Genomic DNA, 18,310 nt, shown 5'->3' on the forward strand with positions numbered 1-18,310 from the left:
TCACAACTTTAATGCCAGTAGCTCACAAAGTAGAATTTTTGCTCACAGTACTCTGCAGCTTAGAGGAAACATTGACTACAAATCCATACTACAAGGTAAGAGCTCTTCCAATCTGTTACAGTCCACCACTCCTTCCCCCACCAGTGTTCCCTCTAAGCTGAGTTAGTGTGAGCTTGCTCACAGTTTTTTAGCCCCCAGCTCACACATTTTTGTCTTAGCTCAGGAAGGATGGCCCCAGAGCAAACTAATTTATGCAGTAGCTCACAACTTTAATGGCAGTAGCTCACAAAGTAGAATTTTTCCTCACAACACAGCTTACAGGGAACACACAACAACCTCCAAATCAGCAGAAGTCCCACCATAATTAGTCTTAGTTCTTACACTTCTCTCCTTGCAGCATGAAAAGTAGCTAGAAATGTTAGGGATTTTTTTTTTGCTATTGCATCAGGTAATATAGACAGTGTCTTTTGGTTCTTTTTTTTTTTGCAAATGACATTTTTCATGAGTTCCATAAATAGGCTGTGTCCATTCTACAGAGATGCTGTTCATATCACATATATAGAAATTGGTACTGGGTACAGAATCCAACTGTGGAATATATATATTCTGTGGAATATATATATATATAAATGAACATTTCTAGCCCTGAATGCTGTGAAAATACTCTTTATAGTATATGGGTTATACATGGTGAAATCTCAAAAATCAGGAGGGAAATGTGCATTATTTTCAGTGATTACCGAGCAGGATTTCATTGCCCTGAAACCATTTTACTCTTTAAAAAATACATAGGAAAATAGCCAAAGATATTCAAGTGGGCTTAATTTTCATACCTCAGCTAGATCACAGTAAACTGTTCTTGGCAAGATATTCTGCTTTCTCTTAACACAGAGTGCACATAATCCTGTTCATTAAAACAACTGAATCCTTTTGTGCTTTAAAGGACCATCACGCTTCATTTGATGGATGGATGACTGATTTCTCAGCTCTCAAGGTATCACCGTCTTCTTTGTTTCTTTTACAACCACAGACTAACATGGCTGCCTGTCTGGAACAAGTATTATTCACAGGATCTCCTCTTTACCACTTCTGTGTCTTTGAGATTTGTTCCAGCAAGGGACTCATTTCAGTTTCATGATATACAAACAGCCCCCAATCTCCCCACCCTATACTCCACAGGGACTACTTGTTTCAATTTATATTCATACTTTTCCAAACTTCAAACAGACCTTGGAAGAGTGGGGCAACATTCATAACGACGTTTCTTTTGTGTCACTTGTAGTGCAATCCCCCTAGAACCTTTTGTACATACGAACAACAAAGGACAGGCAGTTATTAACATGATGGAAGGAACGAAAGCCTCTTGTTATGTTTCCCAGCCAATGCGAGCAGGGTCAACACTACTGAATTGCAGCTGGGGATTCCGCCCCCCCCCCCCTTTTGTTAATCACACCTTATTGTTCTCTTGGAAAGCATTACTAGAATGAAATTAGATGGGTGTTTTTTTGTAGGAGAGCAGAAGTGCTGAGGCTCTTGCAGAATGTGAGAGCGCTGGCTAGGGCATTGCTGCTGACCTGGTCTTTCAGAAAAGGGACCATGGACTGGGGAATATAGAAAAAGAGCACCATCAGGCAATTCTTTTGATAATGTGTTGCCTTCTTACATTGTCTTATCAGCCATGGGATCCTGGCGTCCCTTCTGAAATCCCTTTATTCTAGGCACTGTACAAATTAGAACAAAGATACAACTAGATGTGTGTGTGTGTTTGTGTGTGAAGGAGATCTATTATAAACCATAAAAAGTCTTCATGATATCCCCAAAATCTTCATGGAGACTATCTGAAGAAGAGGTTCTACCTTCAAGCATCAGAAGAAATGGGTTCTTCTGACTCATGAAAGCTGATGCTGGAATAATTCCCTAAGGTGTCGTCAATCTTCTGTGTTATGTTGCTGTCATAGACTTACATAGCTACCCCCATCAGGAATTACCTTGGAGCAGGAAGACTGATGGTGACTTTGTGTGTGTGAATTTGTACATCCCTTCATATTTTCTAATGATCTTATGGGGGCTCCTAATTGCTCCAGGACTGGACAATTGCTCCTGGTCAATTGCTCCAGGACTGGACAAACACTGTGTTGTGCCCAGTGCTGTGCTGTTGAGTATAGTTGCCTACTCTTCCAGCACTGAAGAAAAACATGCCATTGAGTTGCAATCAACTCATGGTGACTCTAATCCAAGGGCAGTCCAGGAAAGCAGTGGTGGTTTGCCATTGCCTTCTTCTGCATAGCAACCCCCATCTCCCTTGGTGATCTCCCATTCAAATATTAACCATGGCCAAACCTGCCTAGTTTACCAAGCTCTAGTAAACTCAGATTAAGCTAGGCTATCCAGGCTGCTCTTCTGCATTGGCTGTTCACTGTTCTAGTATACCTACGAGTGCTTTTGCCCTTCTCCAGCACCAGCTGTCCTCTGTTTCCCTCTGCTATGCCCAGCACTGTTCTGGTGACACTTGCACCATTCATGGGCCTGTAGTTGTTGCTCTGCATTTGCCACTTCTGCTCAACTCTTTGGAGCTGGCACAGGCTCTGGGAAGAGGCCAGGGGGCTAACAGGTTGTTTGTTTGTATTGTATTATATCTATTTAATAATAAAATTGGTTTAAATTTCATAAAAAGGTGATTTTTAAAGAAAAAAAAATCTGATTTTTATTTTTAGTGTGAAAATGACCATTTCCCGATGGATTTCAATGGATTTCAAGTATTTGGAAATTCCTATTTTTTAAAAATCCCAAATCCAAGAGGTCCCAATCCTGAATCCAAATTGTGGTTCTGCCACACACTCCTAGGGAATATTTATTGTTGAGTCACACAGTCGAGCCCGACTCTTTGCAACTCCATGGACCAAGTCACTCCAGGCCCTCCTGTCCACCACCCTCCAAAGTCCACTCAAATTCATGTTAGTTACATCAGTAATGCTGTCTGGCCATCTCATCTTTTGCCGTCCCCTTCTTCTTTTGCCTTCTGTCTTTCCCAGCATCAGGATCTTCTCCAGTGAGTGCTCCCTTCTCATTTGGTGGCCAAAGTATTTGAGCTTCAGCTTCAGCATCTGACTTTCCAGGGAACAGTCAGGGTTGATTTCCCTTAGGACTGACTGATTTGATCTTGCAGTCCAAGGGACTCTCAAGAGTCTTCTGACCCAAATGCTTAATGACACCCCTTTCTCTTTGCCCCATTGATTAAAATGTACCCTCTCCAATTAAAATTGCTACCTAGCTACTACATTAACATGGGCTGATTAATCTACCAACCAAAGTGGGTGGAGCTACCAGTGACAATGTTAGACAGGAGAGCCAGGGGGCAGAGAGCTGCAGGCAAAGAGGCCGAGGGTAGCATTCGCTGAGTGGGAGAAAAGGCCTAAATGGAAAAGATTACTATGGAATATAAGAAGAATATCTTTGTGAGTTTTGTAGATAATTACCTGAGCATACCTAAACTCAGAATGATAGAATTGAAGCAGTGTTCTGTAAAACACGAAGTACATATTTTATTGTAATCCTTGAAACAACCTTGTAAGGGAGATCAGCATTTATTCTGTTTCAGGGTGAAGCTGAGAGATTCTGGCTTGGTGGCCTCTTGGTGGATTCAAGACCAAGCAGATATCCGAAGGGTAGATTACTGATTCATAGCCCCACCATCTTGCTATTTCTTTACACCAGCCCTCTGTAATCATGACGCTCTTCTGACTTCATTATAAAGCCTGACCAACCAAGAAAGGCTTGATCTCTGCAGCCAAAATGCAATGTCCTGGGGAATAAAAATGGCTCTCAAGAGCACAAAAGGTGGTCATCTCTAGAGTAATTCAAAAGTCATCAATGGAATAAGGGGAAAAATAGATATAAAATTTACTGCATGGAATGGCACCAGGAATCTGACAGGCTTTTCATCTGCCAATAAGGCCAGTCTGAAAAGCTCTGCACCAGTTTTCATCCCTCGCAGCACTCTCACTGTAATCCTTTACACTGACAGAAAGGGAAGGTGGGGGGAGGGGAATAATGCAGCAGACCCTGGATCTATAGTCCTACGAGGCAAGTGGGGTTTGTGGCTATTGATAGCTGTGGATGTTAACTGACAGGCATTTCAAAAGCCTTTTCATGCGCTTCAATGAAGAATATATTAGCAGTGGGTTCAAAGGCGCCCCTTTTAGCCTATTCGATATAAAACACCAAAGGAGTGATTTCAGTACTGAAAGGGTGGACAGCTCCCTTCTGCCTCTCTCTTTTTGTTCTCTCTTTTGAACAACCAAGGAACAAATGTAATTGGATTCAGCCACCCTCAAGCATTCCTTTCGAAGTAAGCGATTCCACAATGGGTGTCCTCTGGCACTGCCCACATTCTTCATGTGTTTACAGAAGTTCATTCTCTACAAGAGAGATCTTTGGCTCATACATACTCACTCTTTCTAAATGCACCAGCGACTTGACGTTTCCAGCAATTTTGCTGCATAAACTAATCTAAAACAGCAACACAAAGGAAACATTCAGTGTCGCAGGCGGATGCTGATTTAAAAAATAAAATAAAATTGGAGTGTTCTATTAAGAAGAAACAGATGTAGGCACTCAAACGTGTGGATAGAACAGTTCATTTTCTGTGACACCCGCAGAGTGAATTACACACAGCAAAGAAGCGGCTGCCACCCCAAATCCCATCTCTATGCCAGGTTGCCCCCTCCTAAGTCTACCTTGCCGAGGGGAAAGTGTAGATGACTGTGGGAGGCAATGGCAAACCATCCCATAAAAAGTCTGCCGTGAAAATGTCGTGATGCGACATCATCCCAGAGTCAGAAATGCCTGCCGGTTGCACAGGGGACTACCTTTACTTTTTTTTTTTTTAAGTCCAGCTTAAAGTCTCCCTGATATGATGTGTTTTTTGTCCTCCCACTGCATCACTAGCCACTGATGATAAGAGAGGCACGAAGTAAGCTGAACTAGTTGTTATGGATGGGGGAGAGGGCAGGGAATTTGACATGGTGCGACTGCTCTTGTTTCTTCCTAAATATGCCCTTGCGTCTTTAGCAATTCCATGAAGAATCTAGAATCTGGCAAAAATGCAAATGATTAATTATAATACCTGAGTTCATTCCTTAAGTTTCAATTTCTCGGTATTGTACATTTGAAAATGTACACTGAATGTTTGCAAAATATCTCAACCATGTGACTACCATCATTGGGGAGGGACAGTGGCTCAGTGGTAGAGCATCTGCTTGGGAAGCAGAAGGTCCCAGGTTCAATCTCTGGCATCTCCAAAAAAAGGGTCCAGGCAAATAGGTGTGAAAAACCTCAGCTTGAGACCCTGGAGAGCCGCTGCCAGTCTGAGAAGACAATACTGACTTTGATGGACCAAGCGTCTGATTCAGTATAAGGCAGCTTCATATGTTCATATGTTCATCCCTCTTTCTGCAAACTTGCCAAGTACTCTTGTTTTGTGGCAAACCTGGAAACCAAATTGGGATATGAGAGGGGGAGCAGATAGAGAGCCAGTGAGATCCAGTTTGGTATAGTGGTTAAGTGGGCGGATTCTTATCTGAGAGAACCGGGTTTGATTCCTCACTCCTCCACCTGCAGCTGCTGGAATGGCCTTGGGTCAGCCATAGTTCTCATAGGAGTTGTCCTTGAAAGGGCAGCTTCTGTGAGAGCTCTCACAGCCCCACCTATCTCACAGAGTGTCTGTTGTGTGTGTGTGTGTGTGTGTGGGGGAAGGTAAAGAAGATTGTGACCACTCTGAGACTCTAAAAGAAATATAGTGGTTAAAAGTGTAGAGCTAGGAAAAGGGAAACATGGGATACCAAGTTCCCCCTCTGCCATGATAACTTAATGGATGGTTTTGGGACAGTCTCTCTCTCTCTCTCTCACCCAGCTCACAGGATTGTTGGAAAGATAAAACGGAGGGAAGACTCATGTATGCACCCAGAAGGGTGGGTGGGATGAAAAGTCAGTACAGACAGAATTATGCATTTCATCTGTGAAGATTAAATGTGTGTTGCTCTGGACTCATTAAGTTGAATCAGCTCTGGCATCCGTGTTTCCATCGTTTCCCCCAAGATATAAAAAAGTTCATTTCCTGATGAAGCCTCAACAAAAAGTATATGCGCACAGAGACAATCAGGGAAGATCATGCAAGAGCCAACAGGACTGCTGTACTCCCCTTACCTGTAGTGAAGACAGTGGAGGTGAATCCGCTTCTGACAGCATCCTGGGCGGCTTGCAAGCGCACTGTGTACTCAGTGGTTTCAGAAAGCCCTTCGAGGCGGATCCAGGTGTCTTCTGCATCCACAATCAGCTCCTGCACACAGGTCACCATGAGAAGCGGAAATGCACACAGCAGAGGAGAGATTTATACAAAAGGATCAGGAGGTGGAATTGGGATTTGGTTCACCCTGAGCATTTTTATGGAAAAGTGCGACCTACAACTACCTTCAATAAGCCAAGAAACAATTCTTGAACAGGTGACCTGAGAGATATAAGACAGGGATTTAGCCAGTGTGCACCCACCAAAAGAGGGAGAAACAAGGAAACAAGACATTCCAGCAAGCAAGCCTCTTAACTACAATAGGTTGGATATATTGTGCTTATCTGAGAGCATTACAATTCAACCCTAAACAAAATAACAGCTCTCTAAGTTGTAATGGACAGAGAAAGGTGAAACTCTGCTCGCAATGGACAGAGAAAGGCGAAACTCTGTTTTTCGATTGCACTAATGAGGTTTCAAGATCTGGCTTGCTCAGTCATCTGTGCAGCAAGGACACTCCTGTGCTGTAGGTTTGGGTAATGGACTGTCTCTCCAACACCAGCAGGAACCAAATCAGACAAGCCCATACTTTATATTATGAATGTTATACCAAAGACATTCACAGCACCATGACCCAATGTGTAGTGGCCATGTGGGTTGTGCAGGGCGCTTTGTAATTCCTTGCATTTTTCTTTGCATCTGCCTTTCAGTACTGCTGAAGCACAGCTCTGCTGGTGTGACAAACCTGGAGGAAAAGCACCCTTCTTAGACAGATTGCACTAATATAAAGAATTTTTAAAGTGCATTCCTATGTGCAATTGCTTCAGTCTAATCAGTGAGCTCAGACTAGAGCAACTCTGCAGAGGATTGCACTGTTGGACTCTGTATTAGGCATACTCAGTCAATCATTTATTTTCCAATCGGTAGGAGGGTTTAATAGCCAGAAAGTTTGAGTCTTAAGTATCTTCCACTTATTTAAAGCTGAAATTTTAGCAGCATACATTAAAAAAAAAAAAGGTTTTTGGCTCTCAGCTGGGAACAGAAGTAACAATAGCTGGTAGCAGTTGCTAAGATTCTGCTTGTGCCAAAGGCTGATCTCATGGACAGTTCACAAATGAGGGCAAATGTGCTGCCAGAAGGGGGTCATGACTTACCATGGGCCCCGTTTGTGGCATTGCGTTGGCGGGGGGACAGTCAGCTGGATGGCAGTCAGCTGGACAGCAGTTGGCCATTGTGGTCCTGTCTTGAAGAAGGGCAGGCTGTAGGGGTGGTTCAGGGGGCGGATGGCCTGCAGTGGCAGGAAAACTTGGCCCTCCCCTTTCCTGGTGGGCCAATGGCTGGTCCTGACTTAGGCTTTTGGCGGGGGGGGGGGGGTGAGAAGGGAAATTTAAAGCATTCAGGACCACACACCCCTCATCACCCAGCTGTGTGGGTTTTGTAAGAATATAATGCATGCCTTTAGCTCAGAGATCAGATCCAGAAAATGAGATATCTTGGAAAGCAGCTCTGCTAGTTATCGGTGTCTTCAAATTATATGAACATATGAAGAAGAAGATATTGGATTTTATTTTATTTATTTTTTATATCCCACCCTTCACTCTGAATCTCAGAATCTCAGAGCGGTCACAAACTCCTTTACCTCCCCCCCCCACACACAACAAATACCCTGTGAGGTGGGTGAGCTGAGAGACCTCTCTGCTGTGAGAGCTATGGCTGACCCAAGGCCATTCTAGCAGCTGCAAGTGGAGGAGTGCGGCATCAAACCCGGTTCTCCCAGATAAGAGTCCACACACTTAACCACTACACCAAACTGGCTCTCTACTTCATACATGGAAGATCTCCCATGTCTGAAAATGGCCCATGCCAGCACACTGTGTCCATTCAAGGAGAGCCTAGATGCAGGGTCCCAAAACTTGTATTTGTGTGGACAGCAAGCATACAGTGGTGGGAGGGTGGCCATTTGAGAGAATCAATGGATAGCAGGAAGGGAGTTGACCCCAACTGATGCCCATTGTTTCTCCCTTCCATTTGGTCCTTCAAGTTGGTCTTACATCCTGTTTCAAAGACTAGCTAGAGAAAAAATGCCTTGAAGAGGGTATATGAAAGAGAGAACCAGCAGACAATGGAAGGGCAACTCTTTTAAACTGTGAAGACCACACAGGCCCCACTGGTTCCACGGTACTGGCTAGGTAAAACTTTACACGATTACTTTCATTTGGGACCACATGGTTGTTATATGCAATCAGGTGCCCAAAACCAGAGCTGTGGGCAATGTTTACTGATTGCCATTAACATACATAGTGCTTTAAAACAAAACAAACAAATAAAACCCACTAACTTTAAGGCACTCTTTTATTCTAGGATCATCTCTGTGACCAGTATAGGGAGCACTGCCTTCAGTTTAAATGGCTTTCATTTGCTGGTAATGTCAGAAAATAAGGAGCCCCGTGGCACAAAGTCCTGCAGTCCTAAGCTCTGCTCATGACCTGAGTTTGATCCTGGTGGAAGCTGAGTTCGGGTAGCCAGCTCAAGGTTAACTCAGCCTTCCATCCTTCCGAGGTCAGTAAAATGAGTACCCAGCTTGCTGGGTGTAAGGTGTAGATGACTGGGGAAGGCAATGGCAAACCACCCCATTAAAAAGTCTGCTGTGAAAACGTCATGATGTGATGTCACCCCAGAGTTGGAAACAACTGGTGCTTGCACAGGGGACTACCTTTACCTTTTTAATGTCAGAAAATACCCATTGATTTAATTGTGATGTTGTTTCATTTGATATGAGATCCCTGATAGTGTGGGATCCCTTGAGGAGGATTGAAATTGAGGAAAATGGCTTCCTAACCAGCAGGAAGAGAAGTAGAAGGTAACTGTAAACAGCCCCCCCGCAAAGGACAAATGATTTTTTTAGGGGAGGGGAGAAGTTTAGCCTTCCTCTATCACTTCCATCATATCCATAAGACTGTCTCTTCCTCTAGTTCATGGCATGACAGCTTTGTCCATCTGAACAGGGTTTTCTGCAACTGCCACCATCTTACAAGTTGGTGGGTGAGATCAACATGTGCATTCTCATTTGCTAGCCTCCAGTTAGAAGAATGGCCCACCTGAGAAGTCAGGAAAACTCCCACATTTTTGACATACTGCAAACGATGTAAAACAGAATTGTTCAGGAGGGCATTTTTAGAAACCCAGTAAGGCTATATTATAATGCAGTGGTTCAAGAAGGTGATTTAATATAGGGAACAGGACTGCGGGCTACACTTGTATACTATATTTAACCTGTTGACTGTATGTTTTATCTTGCTCTCGCTACATTATTATCTACTTATGGAATTCCACTTTTTGGCATTGTCAACACACCATGTCTAATAGTGATGTTTTGTTTTCAAATTTCTGTAATCCTGTTCCTATCACTTTACTTCTGTTTATTGGCTAATCTGCCTTAAGTCCCAATGACAAAGGAGGACTACAAATAATCTAAGTAAATAATCAGATCTGTCAGCTAAGCCTCCTCATGGGGAGGACTCACCTTGCGGCTTCCGTCAGGTGACCGATAAGTCAGGATGTAGTTCTCAATCTCTGCCATGGGAGGCAGCCATGAAAGGAGGGCACTCCGTCGCGTCACTTCACTTGCTGTCAGATTTGATGGAGGATCCAAAACTGCCAAGGTTGGATGAGGAATTAAAGGGGGTGCAGACCCCAAAGATAACATGCAAAGTGTTTTCTGGTTAGTGAAAGGAATGCACTATACTTACGCGTGGTGAAATTGGTAGAAATGGTTCTGCTAGTGACAGGCCCATTGGTGGCATACATGGTGACTCCATAGCTGGTACTAGGGAGCAAATTGATAAGCTGGTACTCTTGGCTGGTCCCATCTACTACAATAGTCTTTCCTGCAACTGAAATCATAAGATGATGGACTGTAGAGAGCATGAACCACAACCTAAGCAGAAAGTAGTCAAGCAGCTTCCTCTTCTAACAAGTCAGGACGTGGGCACAGTCCAGTATAAGACCCAATCCCTTGCACCCTTATCTCATCATTTCCCCATCATGGATGTCAAGGTGTGACGAACAGAAATCCAAGGAGGTCTTCCATCCAGACCTACACCTTCTTAGCTTTATGTAGATTTGGATTTTATTGCTGGACCACTCTACACTGATCCTTTCCTTTTCTTCCTGCTTCTCCTATCATTGGTCACATTATGCATGCGATTGCTAGCTCAGGAGCTTGGAGTCTACACGTGTAGAGAGTGTTTGTATGTAGATTTTGTACCCATGATCACAAATGCTGCTTCTTCAAACGTTTCTGAGCACAGAGAAGAAGTCTACGCACATAGACTTTGTGCTCATAAGCTGACAATTGGGTGTAGTGGGAGTCCACTGTGCTCATTCCCAATCCCTATGTGCATTGATTTCAACACACACAATGTTGCATGTCGAAATCTACCAGCAGCTCCAATCACTGGCTTTTCACCCTCTTCCTCTCATAGATACACATGAACACACATGAAGCTGCCTTACACTACATTAGACCAGATTCAGCTGCCTGTTTAAACAATCATCTGCTCCATGAAGCATCAAGGTCAGTATTATCTACTCAGACTGGCAGCAGATCTGCAAGATCTCTGGTAGAGGTCTTTCCCATCACCTGCTACCTTTTAACTGGAGATGCTGGGGGTTGAAGCTAGGTCCTTCTGTGTGAAAAGCAGAGGCTCTTCCATTGAATCACAGCCCATCCATTCAGTTCCCTCCATCCCTACTGAGTGCCACAGAGACATACCTGCATTGTGTATGAGCACAATGACATAACTCTCAACTTCAGCCACAGGCGGTTCCCATTTCAGCAGGGCTTCTGTTGGAGTGATGTTGCTGGCAGTCAAGCTCTCTGGATTATCCATGGCTACAAACAGTGCAAAACAGGCAAGGCAAGGGAGTGGGCATAGCAGTGGCTCAATTCTAATTTACCTCAGAAGCCAAGTATCCAAACAATAATTCACTATATATGAATCAGATAAATTCCCCAAACCATGATCACTGCAGTTTTGATTAGGGATGCTGTGAATTTTGTTGCAAACCTGTTGGACAGCTGAACTTAGTGTGTTTGACTTTGCCTATCAGTCATGAGCCAGTCACTAGTTCTGCTCAGTTTGGCACCAAATGACTCGAACGCCTGCTGAACAGGTTTGCATCGGTTTATTGCAAAAAAAAAAGCAGATATGTGAAAAGGCTGCCAATTCAGCCATTAACCAAATGGTAGAATTAACCCCCCCACCCCCTAAGCATTTTTTAAATGACTAATTTGTATGATTTGTGACTGATTTAGCTGTCTGTTTAAACAATCGCCTGCTCCATGAAGCAGCAAGTTAGGGCAGGGAGGAAGAAGAAATCCATTGGGCTGTGCAAAAACAAAAATACCCGTGGAAAACTAATTGAGTTGTGTTGCACTGTGGGGAAGGAATAGTCAAAGAAACCTGCTGAACAGGCAGGAAGAAGTCAATTAGCAGATTTCTCTTTCAAAATGCACAAAAATCTTCAATCAACTGGAAAAACAAAATGCTGATATATTATGCCTACAAGAAACTAAAAAAAAGAAATATGAATACAAACAATAAAAAATTAGGCAAAGCATATCTTGCTTCAGCATAAAATTAAAAAAATGTGGATTATCCATTTACATAAACAACCCCAAATTAGAAGTATTAGAAGAATTAAGAGACTCAGATTGAAGTTATCTAATTTTTAAAAATGAAACTCCTGGAAGGCAAAATATGCACAATAGCAATGATGTTGCACCATATGAGGCCAGTCATTTTTTTTGCAATTTTTGTCCGAACTATTTCCAAGATGAGGAAATAATGATTCTTGGAGATATGAATCGAGTACTAGACCCCAAAAAAGACAGATCAAGGAATATTAACGGTGGAAAATTGGCAATGGAGGCCCAGATAGCAGCCACTGTGAAATCCATCTTTTTTCACCTTAGGCAGGCACGACAGTTGGTCCCCTTCCTGGAGTGCAGCAACCTAGCAGCTGTGATCCATGCAACGGTCACCTCGGGACTAGACTACTGTAATGCGCTCTACATGGGGCTGCCCTTGTCTCGGATCCGGAAACTGCAGTTGGTGCAGAACGCAGCAGCCAGGCTGTTATTGGGTCTCTCTATATGGGAACACATACAGCCAAGGCTGCGGGAACTGCACTGGCTGCCAATAGTATTCCAGATTCGCTACAAGGTGCTGGTTATTACCTTTAAAGCCCTATATGGCTGAGGACCTGTCTACTTTAGGGACTGTCTCTCCCCACATGTTCCCCAGAAGGTACTCAGATCTGGATCGCAGAATTTACTGTCAATCCCTGGGCCGAGGGAGGCGAGACTGAAGGCTACCAGAGAAAGAGCCTTCTCAATTGCGGCCCCGCACTGGTGGAACCAACTCCCAGAAGATGTAAGGGTCTTGTAAAACAGCTCTGTTTCGACTTGCCTTTAGTTAAATTACAGTATAAGTAGATGCCCAACATCTCTGAATTTAATAGTACCAACACTAGCACCAAAATTGTTTTAGATCATTTTAAATTGTTTTAACTTGTTTTAAATTGTTTGATCGGCAATGATTATTGTTAATTTTAATTGTTTGCTATTGGTTTGACTGTTGTTAGCCGCCCTAAGCCTGCTTCAGCGGGGAGGGTGGGATATAAATCCGAGAAATAAATAAATAATAAAATTACCTAAAATGTACTTCAATATATGGAAATGCTGGAATGAGAAGACTGCTGGTAGACCAAACATCCAAAAGGCTAGAACTATTTACCTAGCAAAATGGAAACTAGGTATCTGTCCACATTTAGAAGAAATTGAAAACAAACTTGCTGAATATGCAGTAAGGGCAAAATTAATAAAAACAGGAGAAAGATGGAGTGTGTATTATGAGTATTGTGCTAGCAGGAGACAAACTTAAAGTGAGAAAATGTCATATACAAATGTATGGTAATGAAATAGAAGTAGAATTAAAATCTGTTACAAATGTAATACCCCAAATATAAATGGGTTCTTTATATGAGATATATAACATACTTTCTTTTACACTGTGATATACTATTGGCCTATTAAAAGTTCTAATGAATACGTAGAAGCGGCAGAAATAGGTTATGTTGAATACATAGTTATGATGAAATGAGTGCAGTCAAAATAATTTAGTTATGAGGTCTGAAACATAAAAACTTAAATGATGAATACAATTCCACCCCAGCAGAAATAAGAATTATTGTATTTTATAGATAACACCTTAAAATTACAATGAAGGGGATGAAAGGGAAATTTTTCTATGCATTATGTACTACATGATTGTCTTCAACAAATGTAATTATGTTGTATAACCCACTTTCCTTCCTTTCCCCTTTTCTTTTCTGTACCCTCATGGTTTTTCTAAAATAAAAAAAAATAAAAAGAAGTAAATTAACAGATAAATGGCTCATCAAAAAAAAAAAAAAAACCCCGGCTCCCAATTTGAAGTCGGTGAAGAGGTGAGCAAAACCAGCATGCATCTGAGCTTCGCTAGCTCTGTTAACTCCCACAGTGCTAAATGACACAGACCAGAAACCACGTCTTGATTTCATATGCGTGGGGATAGATCTGGTTGTTACACCAAAAGGAGTGTGTGAATGAGGGGGGCTGAACCATCCTCCTCTTTGTCACTGCATACATTTTTTTTTTAATTTCAGCCCAGCTCCATTAATGGAAGTTAGCCTGAGAAAAACAAAACAAAACATGAAGTCATGAAGCATGGGGGGAATCTGAGCATCCTTGACTCTCATGCCTCTATTGTATTGTTAAAACCAGACACCGTTACTTTAAAATCATAGCTGTTCCTCATACCCCATAGAGCAACTATGTACCTGTGTACATGATGTGTGAGAGAGGCTCACTTTCCTCTCGGCCCCTCACGCTCTTTAAGCTGATCTCATACTCCGTGGCTGGCTGGAGATGGCTGAGGGTGTATTCAGTGACCCGCTTAGCGATCACGATGCTGTCCACTCGTCCTGCGTGGATAGAGAAAACAGCCTGGTTACCTCTCTGCAAATCAAGTTGCTCTATTAAGAGTCTCATCATAGGCACACCTAGGCAGGACAGACTTTGAAAAGAATGTCCATGAAAGGTCAGAGGCCTGGTTCACACAAGCAGGAGAATGAGATGGCAGAATGGACAGCAGGTGGAGGAGTCCTGTCCTGAATCTTTCTTTAAATTAAAACACACCCTGCAAACAGACAAGCAGCCCAGTAGGGGGAAAGGTCTTTTTGCTTGCTTTGCTGGCTTTCTGTTTGCAAGATGTTTTAACACAGGGCAGCATCTCAGAATCTTCACCCTCTGTGATGCTTTCATGTAGCTGTGCATTCCAGGGAAAGATGAACTGCAACAAAAAGACCATATTTCAGAAAAACTCTTGATCTTACTGAGGAGCCATTGAGACATTTACAAAAACTCCAGGGTCTCATATCGGAACACAATGGTGATCCAACTTCTGGTCTAAGAAAGCTTCTACTGTACCTATAATGATTGAACCGAAGGTTGTTCATTGACAACTTTCAAAGCAGGACATTCCATTACAATCCTTTCCCACCTTAGCAGCATGGACAACGCAACACATTACAATGTGTGTGAGACACTCCTTTTGATGCAACACCAGTGCCATCCTAAGCAGCATTATACCCTTGCAGGCCTACTGGAGTCCACAGGCTTAGAAGGGTGTGACTCTGTTTAGGACTGCACTGTCAGTCATCTATAAACCCGCCTCCATCAGGGCAGACTGACAGAATCACCATCCTGGAGAACGTGTGTTTCGATTATCAAATGCCCTGTGCCTGGGAACTGCTTGTTTGAGGGGCTTGTTAAATGCAAATGAAATCCCCTTTCCAAAACCTTTTACCCTTCAGCTTATTTTAATGGCCCATCTACATCTTTGAACTGATAACGTCTGGATTCCTTAATCTTCTATGGAACTACAGCTAGAAAAATCTTTTTTAGAATACTAAGCCCAGCTTCAAAAGAATTCATATCGAGACACCTGACAGGGGGAATCTTATTAATATTGGCTGAAGCTAAGTTAGCATCTCAAATTGGGTTGCTTCCGTGCAGAGGTCTTTCTCTGTGTTGGCTTCCAAGCTGGAGCCCCTCTTTTGCGAGCTTCACATGATGTCATACTGCAACCATCCTATTCCTAGGTTTTCCCTGTCCTCAATATGATCTTTCCCAATTGCTCTGATATTTTTTGGAAAGAATGCAGAGTCCAAGCATGTTAACATCCCATCTGGGGAAAAAATGGTTTGCATTTTCTTGCTCTGCAAAGGTCCTACTAATGTTGACATCGTCGTCTCTCCCCATCAGCACCTCACAGGTGCCATTTTCTAAACATTTTTTGCTGGCTGCATTGCCAGAGGGCTTTTTTTGGGGGGGGTGAGTTTCTTTAAATCAGCGATTGCTGTTGCCATTTATCTATTTCAGATTTTCATAGCAATGTTGTAGGGCATCTATGAAGAGAACAAAAAGAGAGAGAGAGAATGAGACAGCTAAGGGGCACCACAGGACCTGATCATACCTCTGAGAGCAAACACGAAAACATTGCTGAGCATGTACGGAAAGGTACAGGTGAGGAAAAGTCAGAGGAAATTGTGTAGAAACTCCCATATGCAGAAGTTCTGATGCATTCACAGTGAAAGTGAGAATCCTCACTGTATGGAATCAGCCTTCATTCACTGCTCCCCCCCATAAGTAACCAAGCCAGTACCCCCAAAGATAAACACCCCCCATTCTCTGCATGGAGATTTCCAATGATTCTTGAAGAATTTCTGCCATCTGTCCAGCAGAAGATATACATGTTAGAAATCCTACGCTAGCTGCACTTTAGGACAAGCTATGAATAACAGCAATAATCAAGAGCCAGCAGAAAACTTAGAACTTGTTTTCTTTTAGTTGATGAGTTACCAGTTCTCTTTGATGCTTCCTTATCTCTCTCTGTGTGATCAGTAATAATAATTTCCAGCAATTTACACTGGTGTGGCTCTGTAAGTTCTAAGAATCCCACCCTCTGGTGAGCTCCTTCTGTGATCACAGAGAAAGGGGTCTAGGAACATGACACTCACCTGCAACCAGTGTTATCTGTGTGATCACTGAGTAACCTTCCGAACCTTACTGAGCTAAGCTCAAGAGAGTTTCAGCCCTGGTTCCACACGCATAAAGGAGGGGAGCATGACAGTGTGTGCCTAGAATGAACATAGCCATGGCTTCCTGCTCAGTTCCCCCTTTAGATAATGCTGCAGGATAAAATGCACTTGTGGAAGGGAAAGAGGGCAGGTTGTATGACTGCACAGATGACCACTCAAAGAACACCAGCTACAAGTCATTGGTCTGTTCTTTGTTGTGGTCTGTGGAGGCACTCTAGTGGGAATGAACAGCAGGGTGACTTGTGTTGTCAAGCTTTCTTATCCGCATGGCGTTTCTGTTTGTATTTGCTCTGAGATGCCTCCACTACAATGGAATTCAGGACCAGATGCAAGAATAAGAAGGAGCTATCTTGCTGATGTATCCTTTATATATTCTCAAGTCTTCTTGCTATAGGCTAATGTAGAAGATTGCTTCCTCCCAAGCAGAAAGATGGTTTCACTGATGTATAGGTAGCTAAGAAGAAATCTTCTTAGACACCTGAAGAAGAGCAGGGAGCACAGATGCTACTAAATGGCTGTGTTCTTCTACAACGTGTAAAACTGGGTCTTGACTAATGCTCTTGGTGGTTTGATATCAAAGCCCAAAGAAGTGGGCATCCTGTCTGAAGTCCTCTATGAGGAGGTAGTCTTCTGATCTACTACCAAAGGACCTGGAGAGGAATATGATACTTTATCTGAAGTATGAGAATTTGAGGAAATTTTATCATTGTATCTGGATGATGCAGAGCAGTGAGAATGAGATAGTTGTGATTTGGTGGGCTGTAGCAGTGTCTGAATCAACAAGTTCTCTGATAAGGATGGAATGGAGGCCACCTGTAACTAGAGTAGATGTATTATGGAAGTTGGTCAGGACTGATGATATCTGGGAGGCTGGTAAAAATGAGTATCTTAGCCAAACTGGGTGCTGATTTGGATATCCCAGGCTAGCCTGATCTCATAAGATCTCAGAAGCCAAACCTGATTGGCTCTGGTTAGCATCTGTATGGGAGACCACCAAGGAATTCCAGGGTTGCTGGGCTGAGGAAGGTACTGGCAAACTACCTCTGTTAGTCTCTTGCCTTAGAAACCCAACAGGGTTGCCATGGGTCAGCTGTGACCTGATGGCATTTTACATACACAAGCCAAACTAGCAGGGGGCTGTTAAAGGATACTTGGCATTGGCACTGGCTGGTCTTAAATGATCATGCTCTGAAATGCAGAGATGGACTTCAGGCATGGTTACAGCTGCAGGTTGGCATGCGAGCCAGTTAGATAGGTACCATTAAGTGGGCATTAGAGATTGGATTGTGGATGAAAAAATGTAGTAGTGGCGCCACGCTGCATGGAATTCTGTAAACTCTCAGTGTCAAACCTGGTACCAAGGCTTCTGCCAGTTGCATCATAAAGTCTGATGAGATGGATTCCAGTGAGGCTACAGCTGGCTGTATACTAGTGGTTTCTGGGGCCCCTAGGCTCCTGATATTTTCCTTTTTTTTCATAAGTTCAGAAGAGAAGAATGAGTGTGGTGTTTCAACTTTGACGGCCTATTCTCTTGTTTCAAAACTGAAATACTAATCTCAAAGGTCTTTGTCTGCAGAGACAATATTAGTGGAACTTTGATTGATCTGAGCAGCCTTGATGGAGCCAGTGTCAATGGGGACTGGGGCTGGCAATGCCTTGCACCGACCAGGGCCGGATCTAGGGGGGAGCCTGCCCCAGGTGCCACCGGAGGGGGGTGCCAAATTGGGTATGGAGTCCATTCTATTCTATGGAACCATAAGATAGAATGGGCCCATAAGGGGGTGTCATTTTTTAAATTTTGCCCTCCCCTTCAGAAACATG

The 18,310-nt window shown here is 43.1% G+C and overlaps 1 protein-coding gene across 1 annotated transcript in view; it reads right to left on the reverse strand.

Moving 5' to 3' along the window:
* The window catches only part of TNR (tenascin R), a 599,486-nt gene that overhangs the window by 15,498 nt on the left and 565,678 nt on the right, over positions 1-18,310 (reverse strand). Inside the window, exons 14-18 of the mRNA XM_060232476.1 lie at positions 14,168-14,311; positions 11,058-11,177; positions 10,033-10,176; positions 9,807-9,937; positions 6,205-6,337 (exon numbers count right to left, since the gene is read on the reverse strand). Coding sequence (XP_060088459.1) covers positions 6,205-6,337; positions 9,807-9,937; positions 10,033-10,176; positions 11,058-11,177; positions 14,168-14,311 — 672 coding nt within the window. The remainder of the gene's footprint in view (positions 1-6,204; positions 6,338-9,806; positions 9,938-10,032; positions 10,177-11,057; positions 11,178-14,167; positions 14,312-18,310) is intronic.

The sequence above is a fragment of the Heteronotia binoei genome, chromosome 2, assembly GCF_032191835.1.
Source record: "Heteronotia binoei isolate CCM8104 ecotype False Entrance Well chromosome 2, APGP_CSIRO_Hbin_v1, whole genome shotgun sequence".
Lineage (NCBI taxonomy): Eukaryota > Metazoa > Chordata > Lepidosauria > Squamata > Gekkonidae > Heteronotia > Heteronotia binoei.